We start from the raw sequence: 13,306 nt of genomic DNA, 5'->3' as shown, positions 1-13,306 counted from the left end.
TTCGTCTAATGAAGGGAAAGTGCCTAGCAACTGAAAATCAAAGATATAATTTGTTTTTCATAAATAAAATCAAATAGCTGATAAAAGTCTCAGAAACAAGGGACTACTTTACTGATCCCATAAAGACACATTTGTAAGTCTTCCAATAGACCGAGGGCTTAATAATTTGTGAAATCATTCCATTTAAAAAATATTTTACTGCATAATTTGTTTTAAAGGAAGTTCTAAGGAAGAAGAGAGGTAGCCTAACTATGAGGAGAGGAGTCTTACCCCATGTCCTCATTTTACTATCCATTTCCAGAAACAATGACTATACCAGGAGTACAAAAATCACGCCCTAGTGCCCTTCAGTTCTGCAGCCTCGACTGTCACAAGCACTGAACACCCAGCTGTCCCAAAGCACGAGCTCACAGCATGGAGAGAATACAGCACAGAAGAATGCACAGTGAGGGACAGAGATGAACTCTGGTCTCAGCCTGGCCTACCACGCTACGTATGCTCAGACAAACCACTTAATTTCTATAACTACAAAACTCAGGAATGAACTGGAACTAATCATTTAAGATTCCTTCAGTTGTAAAATTCTGTGATCAGTGATACCACCTTAAGAAAATAACTTTATTGCCAGAATGCTGCACTTTGGTGACAAGATAAGAGTATTTTCAGGGGCAAAAATTGTAACTGGTCTCTGCTATTACTAAAAACTCTGCAAAATATGTTATAATAAGAGTCAAATCAGATTTTTCACACATGATATACTAGCAGAGAAAATACCCTTTATTGGGACTTACTAAGATGTTAAAAGGTCCATAAAATAATACTGGAAAGTAAAAATTGCAGGTCGAAAAATAAACTTCAGATATATATATAAAGTCTATATGCACTGCTCTTTCTCAAAAACATAGAATAGTGAGGAAAGCTATACTTTTATGTGAAGAAGGAACCCCTGCCACCAAACTCCATAATACAGAATCAAATTGTTTTACATCAAAATATCAACCAAACTATGTATTTATTTAAGTAGCATGTAAATGCAATATATTAGAGCACAGCGGCTGTGGGTGAAGTGGCTCGGGGTTTTTACCAGACTTTGTACGACATTACTATAGTCTTGTAGAAAACACACCTATTGGATTTCTCCTTTCCGCTCGGTTAGCACTGCAATGGTAAGGAGGCCTACCGCAGTGATTACATTATGAGACAATGGATGCTGAGCACCTGGGGCCTTCTCCTACATGGTTGTTCAATAAATATTTGCTCAAAATTATCTTTGATACCTTCTGTTTCTTTTTCAGTCTTTTTTTCTCTTTCTTCTTCTCTAAAAATTGTTCCCATGGGGTCAGCTTATCCTTTCCTTCTAATTTCTTTTTGACCATCTCTTCTGCACTTTCTTTAAGACCTAGAAGAAACACAATAGTTAAATTTAAAATGTAATTTACCAAAAATAGGTAGTTTGTATATATTTAATAGAGTAACAAGATAAAATGCAAAACTAAATTCTGTAATATTACAAGACCACAAAATAATGTAGAGTAAACTTATATCAAAGCTATTTCCTAATAGCAAACAACACTAAAATAAGCAAAATAAGCAAATAAACTAAGCAACTTGATGTATGATCAATCCACTGAAGAAAATTTATTTAGGGTCAAATTTCAATTCTCAGTACTTAATTGCTTTGAGATTCTAAGAATAATTTTGGAACAGATGACTAACAAAAATTGTTTTTAGGCTATCCCTGTTGAAACACACCAGGAAGAAAGCATTCTCATAATCACTCCTCAGGCACTTTGTGAGGCCACATCTGTAAGATCAAAAGGACCACTAAGTTCAGATTCCACTTGTACGGTTTAACTCTTTCAACGCTGTTATTTGCTCTTATCCTTCAACTCTGAAGGTGTTTGTTTCTTCTACTTTTCAACTCTGAATGGTGGCAAAGGAAAAGCCTCAAGGCTGGTACATCAGTCCACTAAGGTCCTCATCACTGCCAAAGTAAAGAAAATATGACTGCTGCATTGTCCCTCCTTTGATAATAAACATGTTTATTTTATTACCTAGTATTTTTTTGGAGGTCATCATTGGGTTTGGTGAAGAGGGGGCTTCAATATTTAGATGACACAAAATCCATTAAAAAAAAAACAAGTGAATGGAATGATTGGAAATGCTGACATAGTCGATACAGACCATCTTCTCATACATTTTAAATATTAGACAATGAAAACAATTTTAAAAATATAAGAATTCCCTTTTCCTGAGACTGAGAGTTCAACAACCTGCCTAAGAACAATGCAGCAGCTAGGAACCTACACCGACGGAATCTGAACTGCTGGTGAGCCTATATATTATTACCAGGTACACAGACAATGCTGGCTGGCCCCAGAATAAAGAAATATAGAGTCCATGAGTGAAATCTAAAGCTTTGGGCCACAGGTTTGTCATTTGCAAAATTAGGTCACTCTAGATCAGAACACAACTGGTCCCACCCATGTACACAATTTTCTTTAAAAGAGCCTATTTGGTAGAAGTTCAAATATACTATGTATATATTCAGTCATTAGTTTATGTGTGCCATGAGATAAAAAAAGGTTGAAAATCGCTGCTATACACTACTGTAGACTTAACAAATACTGCACACTTCAGCTACACTGAATTAAGATACTTTTTTTCAATAAATTAACCTTAGCTTAATATAATATTTTTACTTTATAAGCTTCTATTTTAATATTTTCTAGTCACTGATTATACAGAGAGAGGGGGGTAGGGAGTGAGAAGTACCAACTCATAGTTGCTTCACTTTAGTTGTTCATTGCTTGTCACGTGCCTTGACCAGGCAAGCCAGGTTTCGTACATGTGACCTCAGTGTTCGAGGTCAGCACTTTATCTGCTGTGCCACCACAGGCTAGGCCTACTTTATAAACTTTTAAATATATTTTTACTTTGGTTCTTTTGTGATAACATTTAGCTTAAAACACAAACATATACAGCTGCACAAAAAATATTTTAATATCCTTATTCTATAAACTTTTTTCTATTTGTAAAGCCTTTCACTTTTAAAAAACCTTTAAAGCTTTTTTGTTGTTGTTGTTAAAAACTAAGATGCAAACACACACATTAGCCTTGGCCGACAGAGTCAGGACCATCAGTATCCGCTCTGCACCTTCTCTTCAGAGGCAGTGACAGATGGAGCCGTCATGCCCTATGATAACAATGCCTTCTTCTGGAATACCCCCTGAAGGACCTACCTGGGTTTTCTTGAGGTGTCACTCTTTTAAGGAATATATTCATGATGGTTTGCTTCTTTTATTCATCATAGATTTGCTTGTATCATGAACATTCCCTTCTATTAATGAAAACCTTTTAGTTGGGATCCATGTTTCCAAACGTTTTAAAGAGCTTGGCTGAGGTTTGCAGAAGTTTCTGCTAAACCCTACACTGAATTTCTTCTTCTTCTTTTTTTTTTTGTATTTTTCCGAAGTTAGAAGTGGGGAGGCAGTCAGACTCCTGCATGCACATGGCCGATATCCACTCAGCACACCCACCAGGGGTCAATGCTCTGCCCATCTGGGGAGTCGCTCTGTTTCAACCAGAGCCATTCTAGCCGCCCGAGGCAGAGGCCATGGAGCCATCCTCAGCACCCGGGCCAACTCTTCTTCAGTGAAGCCTTGGCTGCAGGAGAGGAAGAGAGAGAGACAGAGAGGAAGGAGAGGGGGAAGGGTGGAGAAGAAGATGGGCAGTTCTCTTGTGTGAACCTGGGACTTCTACACGCCAGGCCGACACTTTACCGCTGAGCCTACTGGCCAGGACTCCGACACTGAATTTTCTTGAGGGTTCTTCTTGCTTCTCTCTTTTCCAGCCATGCATTCCTTTTCCAGTTCTGATAATTCTTGTTTATCAATTCCTTAGGAACCACCTCCAGGAGCTCCTCAATGCCATTCTTATGCATACCCAGGGTAATTCTGCTTGCCGTCTCAGCCACAGCCTGTGATTGTTACAACCTCCTCCGCATTGTTGGCAGATCATTTGAAGCCATGGGCGAACCTTCAGTGTGGTTTTCCAGAATGCATCCATAGACTCCTTGGTGACATCACGTAAAGCCCAAGCAAGGTTCCTGATGTTGTCACAGACGCTGTCATTGCTCCAGAACTGTACCAGTGTCCTCTCAGGGTCTCCCTCAGCTGCAGCCTGGGCACAGGTTCTCCTCTGAGAGTAGGCTTTAAAAGCTGCTATAACACCTGGATTCACTGGTTGGGTCAAAGAGGTGATGTTTGGAAGGAGAAACACCACTTAAAAATATTTTATTAAACCCTCATTTTTTTAAAATTAAATTTATTGGGGTGACACTGGTTAATAATAGATTTCAAATGTAATTTCTATGACACACGATCTGTATATTGCAATGTGTGCACACCACCTAAAGTCAAATCATCTTCTGCCGTCATATATTTGGCTCCCTTGACCCTTTGCTACCCACCCCTACTCCCTTCACTCTGGTAACCACCATACTGTTGCCTGTGTCTCTGAATTTCAGTTTTATATCCCACATATGAATGAAATAATACTTTCTTAGCTTTTTCTTACTACTTTATTTAGCATAATACTCTCAAGGTCCATCCGTGTTGCTGCAAACGGCAGTGTTTCATTTTTTATGTCCGAGTCATATTCCCTTGTATATACGTACCACATCTTTATCCAATCCTCTATCGAAGGAGACATGTCTTGGCTATTGTCAATAATGTTGTAATAAACACAGGGGTGCATATATCTTTGCAAATATGTTTTTGAGGTTTGAGGAAGATACCCAGAAAGGGATTGCCGGGTCATACGGTAGCTCTAGTCTTAATTTTTTGAGTAACTGCCATACTGGAGAAACAGCAATTTGATATTGGGATTAAAATCTTCAGTAAAAAGAGGATATCCAGGAACATTATCAACAATAAGCAAAATCTTAAAAGGCACGTTATTCTCAAACAGCACTGTTCCACTCTGCTGACACAATTCAGGAGGGCATCTTGGGAGAGGATCTGGGCGTCCAGGACTCGTTGCTCCTGCAGGACACTGGCAGTGTGTGCTGACTGATGTGTGAGAAGAGCCCGGGCTTCTCCCTGTGCCACAGCACAGAGGGTTTCAACCGCTGCCTGCAACAGTGCCCCCAAGCAAGACTCATCCTGCCCTTAAAAATTAAAAGCCTTGAAGCCTGGCATTGACTTGGCCTCCTTCTGGTTAAGAGTCCTTTCAGCATCCATTTTCAGAATAGGCAGGTTTCATCCATCGTTGACTTGGCCTCCTTCTGGATAAGAGTCCTTTCAGCATCCATTTTCAGAATAGGTAGGTTTCATCCATATTGAATACTTGCTCTGGCAAGTAATTTCACTCTATAATCACCTTATCTGGAGTTTCCCAAAATTCTTCAGCTGCCTTCACATCAGCACTTGAAGACTCACCACTCACCTTCATATTCTGCAATAAGTATTTTAAACCACCCTCAGCTAGTAATAACTTCAACTCTTTGTCGAGTCCAGCCTTTCTTTCAACATCACAACTTTTTGCTTGGGCCATAACTGTCAGGATGCTGAGAGGGATACAGTTGTGTGTATAGTCCTCAATCCAGGTCATTAGAAGTTTCTCCATGTCTGATTCAGGTCCTTCTTGAGTTTTGTCAGTCTCGTTGCCTCCCAATGAAGCAGATCCTTTAACAGTTTCCATCATTTTGTTCTTGTTCTTCATGATCATTTTGATGGTAAGATGGGGCATGCCTGACTAGCAAGCAATAACCATCACTGATTTTCCACCTTTGATGTCCTTAATCAGTTTCAATTTTGTTTCCAGGTCATTCCTCTTACTGGCAATATTAGTATATTCTGCATGCTTAAGGGATACGATGAACAAAACAGCACAAGATTAAATCAACCACAACAGAAAATGATGCAATCAAGACGTGGTAAGCTAGAGGTAAGAGGTTGTGGCCTACATAACATGGCATACTACTTTACAGCGAACTTAAGTAGAAAGAGCACACTCTGAATAATGATAAATAGAACAGTAAAGACATAAACCTGTAACAGTTATCATTTTCAAGTATTATGTGCTGTACATAACTGTATGTGCTGTACTTTATACAACTGGCAGTGCAGGTGTGTTTATACCAGCGTCACCACAAACATGAGGAAAGCACTGCATCACAATGCTACAATGATTACTAGTGACAAAATTTTAGCTCCATTATGATCTTTAAAAAATTTTTTTATTAATTTGAGAGTGAGAGAGACAGACATAAAGAGAGAGAGAGAGATACACAGAGAGGGAGAGAAGCATCAAATCACTGTTCCACTGTTTGGAAGCACCAAATCACTGTTCAATTTGGTTGTGCAGTCATTGGTTGCTTCCTGTATGTGACCTGACCAGGGACAGAAACTGCGACCATGGCATGTCAGGCTGATGCTTTATTCACTGACCCACTTGATCAGGCCCCTTTATCATCTTATAGGACCGTGTTCATCTATGTGGCCCATGTCTGACCCAAACACTATTATAAAGCACATGACTGTCTGTAACTTTGATCCTTGAAACTTAAATTCTATTTCTAGCTCGGCACAATGCTAAGGAAGGTTCTTGATTACTGTCTCTTTTAGGTGATTATAACATTGGTTTGATGTGTCTCAGTATGTATGAGAGTCTCCTCTACATATGAGGTGGGTCTTGACCTTTTCTGGGAACGTGAATACCTTGAGAATTTGAAGAAAGCTATGGAATTTCTCCCTGAAATAATGGGCTGGAAAAACTTGCACACAATGTTCAGGAAGTTAATGGATACACAATGTTTAACTCTATGCAAGAATCCAAGGGCCTCAGGCAAAGAATATTTATAGGGTCTGCAGGGTCTGGGGGAAGATGGGAGTCCATCTCTCACAATTTCAAAATGGACCAACACAGACATTTGTAGGTTTTACATCAGGGCTTCTCATTTTAGCACCACTATCATTTTGGGCCAGACACATTCTTTGTTGTGAAGGATAATCCTGTGCATTGTAAAATGCTTTAGCAATATCTCTGGCCTAGCCACTAGATGCCAATACTCCAGTTGTGAAAATCTAAAATGTCTCCAGATATTGCTAAATGTCCCCTTGGGGGTAAAGTCACTCCTATTTGAGAACTGTTCTAGACATCGATTAGAAGACATTTCTGAAAACAAAGGCTATTTCATTATTTGTATTATATAAATGCTGTGGGACGTTTGGGTTTTTTTTTTTGTATTTGATTATATAATGTCTTTTCTACTTTAGAAGTTTCATCTGAGTATGCTTTTTCTTCCAACTAGACCAAAGGCAACTAAAGTCACCTTCTTTTGTATTCCATAATATTTAGTATAGTGCCAGACACATAGTAAGTACTTAAACACTTAACTGATCTGTTTTGAAGGAAGGATTCTTGTTTCAAGCCAACTGTTTGATCTTTTATGTTTGGAACATATTCTCTCCAACAGAAAATGAATCAAAATGCTAAGATCTAAATAAATGGCCTTTATCCCCAAGTGATTCATGTGGTTTTTTAAGGACCTATAGTTCTAGAATAATTTATAAAATATTTATTCCTAGGAAATATTTTATATTTTTCTGGCATTTAGTTTGTTTACAACAATAAATAGTATCTTCAGTACAATACAATCTGTATTTTTTTGCCTGGCTTTCACATAATACACCAAAATAGTAGAATGACAAACACATCACACTGAATTAACACACCACCACGATAACTTAAAAATGCTTTGTTCTTATTGTCATTATGAGGTCATTTAAATCTCTTGCCACAGATCACAGTTGTTTATGTTCTAAGTTCTTAAAAATATGCCCATCCCAGGAGCCTCCTGGCATACACACAAGAACATTCTTCAGACAGTTTTAGCCTCATTTAAGAGCAGCCACTATGTGACTGAAAAACAACTTAACTATAACTGTTTTTAGTTTTGCACAAATTTGTTTAAAAAAATTTTAATGTAGACCCAAGTACTGCCAGATTAGTTAAAAATAACATCAATAATCCTACAAATAAGGGGTAAAAAACGCCTTCAAAGCCAACCATGAACACAGATGACTCAATTATGACAATAATAATTTAAGTGCAATCCCTTCCGAATTATTTTGGTAATATGCATATATAGAAAAATACTTTAAAATATCCTTTCAAAATCCACTGAAACAGAATATACATTTGTGCCCTGGCTGGTGGTGTAGTGGATAGAACATTGTCCCAGGGTGCCAAAGATACAGTTCCATCCAGGTCGCCAGCTCAATCCTGAGGGCCCGGATTGACCCTGAGGTCACTGGTTTGAGCCCCAGTAGGGAACATATGAGAAGCATCAATGGGTGCACAACTAAGTGGAACAACAAGTTGTTTCTTCTCTCTATGTCTCTCTCCCTTAACCCCCCCCCCCTTCTTAAAGAAAGAAAAAAACCAGAATGTACACTGCTTATAAAAATTAGGGGATATTTTATTGCTTCATATTCATTTTGAAATATCCCAATTTTTGTGGCAGTATACATTTGTCTTGACTCTACACATTTGAAAAATTCAAAAAGTCTTCATGGGGCAAGACATAAATAATTTAAAATAACTCAATTAGGTATTATAATTGGTTTTGTTTATAAAAATAAAATGCATGCTTTAAGATTTCTGATACATGCTGCAACTGGCACTTTTTATTTAAATGAAGACTTAGGATCCATTGTGAATATATGTATATGAACACTTATCACTCAATCTTTATTTATGGTAGTATGTTTTTTTTGTTTGTGTGTGTGTGACAGAGACAGAGAGAGGAAAAGATAGAAACAGACAGGAAGGGAGAGAGATGAGAAGCATCAATTCTTCATTGTGGTACCTTCATTGTTCATCGATTGACTGGGGGGCTACAGCAGAGCGAGTGACCCTTTGCTCAAGCCAGTAACCTTGGGTTCAAGCCAGTGACCTTGGGCTTCAAGCCAGTGACCTTTGGGCTCAAGCCAGCAACCATGGGGTCATGTCTATGATCCCAAGCTCAAGCCAGCAACCCCTCACTCAATTCGGTGAGCCCATGCTCAAGCTGGAGACCTTGGGGTTTTGAATCTAGGTCCTCTGCATCTCAGTCCAACGCCTTATCCACTGCGCCAACGTCTGGTCAGGCTATGGTAGTATGTTTAAATCATATTATGTAACACTCAATTCCAAAAGTTGATTTTGAAATGTTAGTGAACACCACCACCCAAACTACCAACTTGAACTTCACTCTGGTATAAGGGCTTTAAGAGGAAAACTACTAACCACATCCTGAGAACCACTGGCACGAAAGGCACCAGTTATCCCCAATCATGTGGGGAGATAGAACACATTTACTTACATAAATAACGCAGGTCACAGGGATTTTTGGTTCATATGAGTAATGAGGATCTTTACCAGTGGCATTTTTCTTCCATGATAATCAAGTGATTTTGTACACAGGGCCTATTGAATTTTGTCCCTAAAGCCTATTGAATAAGATAAACCATATTTTTTTACAATGTACTCTTTATCACAGTTGGAGCTCTATATTTATTTGTGTGATTTTTAAGAATTACTATTATTAATGGCTATCTCCCTCATGAGATTGCAAGCTCCACGAGGGTAGAGGCCATAGCTCTTCCCCTGCCAAAAGTATCCCTCTAGTGGCTGGTGGAGAGCCTGGTATAATAAATGTCTGTTGAATGAAAATGAAAATGAAAGGATAAATTAGTCAAATTTGTTCCCAACCTCATGGACAGGGAGCAACAATGCATGAAATTAAAAAGTAAAACAACTAGCTTTGGGAACAATAATATACAGCAAAAATGACTAATCAGCTAGAGCAGGGGTCGGGAACCTATGGCTCGTGAGCCAGATGTGGCTCTTTTGATGGCTGCATCTGGCTCGCAGACAAATCTTTAATTAAAAAAAAACATTAAAAATATAAAACATTTTCATGTATTACAATCCATTCATTTCCTACCGCTCATGTTCATGGTTGTGGGTGGCTGGAGCCAATCACAGCTGTCCTCTGGGACAACACCAAATTTTTATTGGATAATGCGTAAGGTACAAGGGTAGTTGTGTGGCTCTCACGGAATTACATTTTAAAATATGTGGCGTTCATGGCACTCTCAGCCAAAAAGATTCCTGACCCCTGAGCTAGAGCCAACATATGCCTTCTGTGTGCAATTAATACTGTTATATCTACTACATGGAAACCACATGGACAGTAATAATACAAATTACCTGGTTAAGAGGGTAAAGGTAAGCTAGATTGGGAACTGCTTCTCATATAGCATTCAATGAAGTATCCCTACAAGATACTATATGCTGAACAAATAGATGTTAATGCTTTTTGTTGTTTAAAAGCTATTTCAATGGGTAAGAACTGTTTTATATTTGTCTTTAATTTGACCGTAACATACTCTAACCTCTTCTAAATCTCCTTTTCCTCTCCCTTAAAATGATGTCTTCCATTTGCAGGTATATAGCAAATAATGTTTTTCTCAACTTCATTTTGTTATAAGTGAGATGCCATAGGGACCTTGTCTATATCAATTAACCTATAGAAAAATCAGTTGCATTATACATAATTTCATTTAAAGTTGCAGAACTTATTAAAGACGTTGAGTGAGGACTTCTTATATTCTGTTTACTCTGAACCAAGCTGTCTCTGCTTCTTAGAATCAAATATTCTTAAAAACTTGACTTTAAAGACAAAACATTTGGGCCTCATTAGGGAGCTATTGTTTCTTGTATTTACCTCTACTTTATTTGTTTGTTTTCTTTGTCTTTAAAGTAGTTTTGATCACAATGTACATAATATCAAGCTGTGTTAACACTAACATACGAAAATTCAGGCCAAGTCTGGTGAAACAGTTCTATTTAATTTATGGCAAAGAGGACAAACTACTTGTTCTACTGCTATTTTTTTACACAGTGTTTACAGACAAGGTACAAAATACACGAAAACTTTTAAATGACTGCCTAAGATATAAGAAAACAAAGGGAAGTTTTCAGAGTCCAGACACAATTAAGAAAGCACAAATAGAAATGTTAAACTAGCTCAGAGGCAGGGAGTTCTCCTTGGTGACCTAAAGTAATCTGTGATGGGGGCACAGTTTAATGGGCTGCTGGCCAAGGAGGCAGGAGACAATGTATGGAGCCTTGTCATGGCAGAAAGTCCCATCAGAGACCACTACCATGAAGCTAGGATTCTTAAGGGTGCCTTCAAGTGGGTGCTGTTCCTCCTGTGACAACTCAGAGGGAATATATGCCTGTTTGGCTTTTGGCTATGGGCAGAACAAGGGAAGTAAAAAATACATTTTCCCCTAGAGAATTTATAACCACAAGCCCACAAATCCATGGGTTTGTGGCTGGAATTTACACCATCTGTGTGGGCCAAAACACTTCAATCCAAAAATTTGGTTTCAATTGGTTTGGGATTGGGAATGCCCTTAGGCACCTGGCAAATACTCTCTAAAAGAGGCACTTTTGACCCAGGCCTTAGAGAAGTCCCATAGGTAAAGAAAGATCCAAGAACAATGAGATCACAATCAAAATTCAATATAACCTAGAGAAGGCAGAAACAAAATAATAGAAGTCAGACCTATAAAGACTATTATAGATCCTGGAATTATTCAGATATACAATATAAAATCAGTACATTTAAAAAAACAAAAGAGGAAATTAAAAAATAATATTGTCAAAAGATTGAGACAGATTTGAAGAAAAGAAATCTTTCTGAAGTAAAAAAAAATAACTGAAATTACAGTAAATGACCCAGTTAACAGCAGACTATACAGAGGTAAAGGAAAAATTAATGAACTGAAAAATGGAACTGAAGAAATTACCCAATATGTTACACAGATTCAAAGGTATAGAAAATATGAATTATCAGATGGAGAATAAGAAGGTACCATACATGTCAAATAAGATTTCCAGACGGAGAAAGTAGAGAAGATGAGAAAAACTCATACATACATACATACATACATATACATATACATACATATATATATATATTTTTTTTTTTTTAGAAAAAGAGAGAGAGGGTGAGAAGCATCAGCAAGTAGCTGCTTTTACTTTAGTTGTACATTGATTGCTTCTCGAATGTGCCTTGACCAGGGCCAAGCCAGTGTCCCCTTGTTCCAGCCAGTGACCTTGGGCTTTTCATGCCAGTGACTTTTTGGGCTCTAGCTGGCTGGCTCTGGGGTTGTGTGGATGATTCCCCCACACAAGCCAGTGACCCCTATGTTGATGAGCCTGCACTCAGAGCCACTGACCTCAGGGCTTTGAACCAGAGACCCCAGCAATCTAGGTCAACACTTTATCCACTGTACCACTACCAGTCATACAGAAAAGGTAATATTTTGAGAAAAAGTTGAGACATTTTCAGAACTGATGAAAGATACTAATCTTTAGGATTCTGGGTATCCAATTAATTCTAAGCAAGATAAAAGCAACAAGCAAAAAATGACCTAGATACATGATAGTAAAACTCAGAACAGTAAACGTTTAAAAGCTAGGAATGAAAGGCAGCACTGTGGCAGCAAAGCTAAATAAACCTTTCTTTTACTTTAAGATTTTTAGAAAATTATTTATTTTAGAGGAGAGAAAGAGAGAAAAAAAGGAGGAGGAGGAACCAGGAAGCATCAACTCCCATAAGTGCCCTGACCAGGCAAGCCAGGGTTTAGAACCTGCAACCTCAGTATTCCAGGTCGATGCCTTATCCACTGTGCCACCACCCATTCCTGACAGGGTCCAAGAGCAGGCCTTTGGGCCCTTTAATTAATGTAGTGTGTTCTTTAGTAAACTGGCTTCCTCACTTATGACTCTGTCAACAGGAGTCCAGGTAAAGCCTTGCGAGCTCAAAGGAAACGTGCCCCTGCCCAGGAAGGAGTGAAAAGGGGAACTGGCTGGGCACAGCCACGGCAACTGCAGATACTCTTCCCTTCCTAATCCTCAACAGGAACAGGCGCCCCACTAAGATCTGCCTGGAACCTACCAGGAATCATCTCTGCCTTTTATCCCTATTTATTTTGGTCCCCTCAAAAAGCCCCTAATCATAAAGTTCCCCCTAATCTCCCATGTTCTAATCCTCTGAAGTTAATGGTATATGCACTCTTATGCTACCATTTTCCTCCCCCTTTAACTTTCTACTACTAAATTCTCTGGAATTCACAATACATAGTCAGAAAAACCCAGTTATGAAATTCTGAACATTTTCTTTATCTTCTTGCTGTAACTGAAACCTGTTCTGTGGAGGATACACAGCTTTTTCAAGTATTTG

The 13,306-nt window shown here is 38.5% G+C and overlaps 1 protein-coding gene across 2 annotated transcripts in view; it reads right to left on the bottom strand.

Moving 5' to 3' along the window:
• Nucleotides 1-13,306, bottom strand: part of ESF1 (ESF1 nucleolar pre-rRNA processing protein homolog) — a 74,196-nt gene that overhangs the window by 15,043 nt on the left and 45,847 nt on the right. For both annotated transcript variants that reach the window (XM_066387112.1, XM_066387113.1), the window contains exon 10: nt 1,278-1,399. In XM_066387112.1, coding sequence (XP_066243209.1) covers nt 1,278-1,399 — 122 coding nt within the window. The remainder of the gene's footprint in view (nt 1-1,277; nt 1,400-13,306) is intronic.

Source organism: Saccopteryx leptura, chromosome 5, assembly GCF_036850995.1.
Source record: "Saccopteryx leptura isolate mSacLep1 chromosome 5, mSacLep1_pri_phased_curated, whole genome shotgun sequence".
NCBI classification, from domain to species: Eukaryota; Metazoa; Chordata; class Mammalia; order Chiroptera; family Emballonuridae; genus Saccopteryx; species Saccopteryx leptura.
This window is presented reverse-complemented; position numbering and strand designations above follow the sequence as displayed.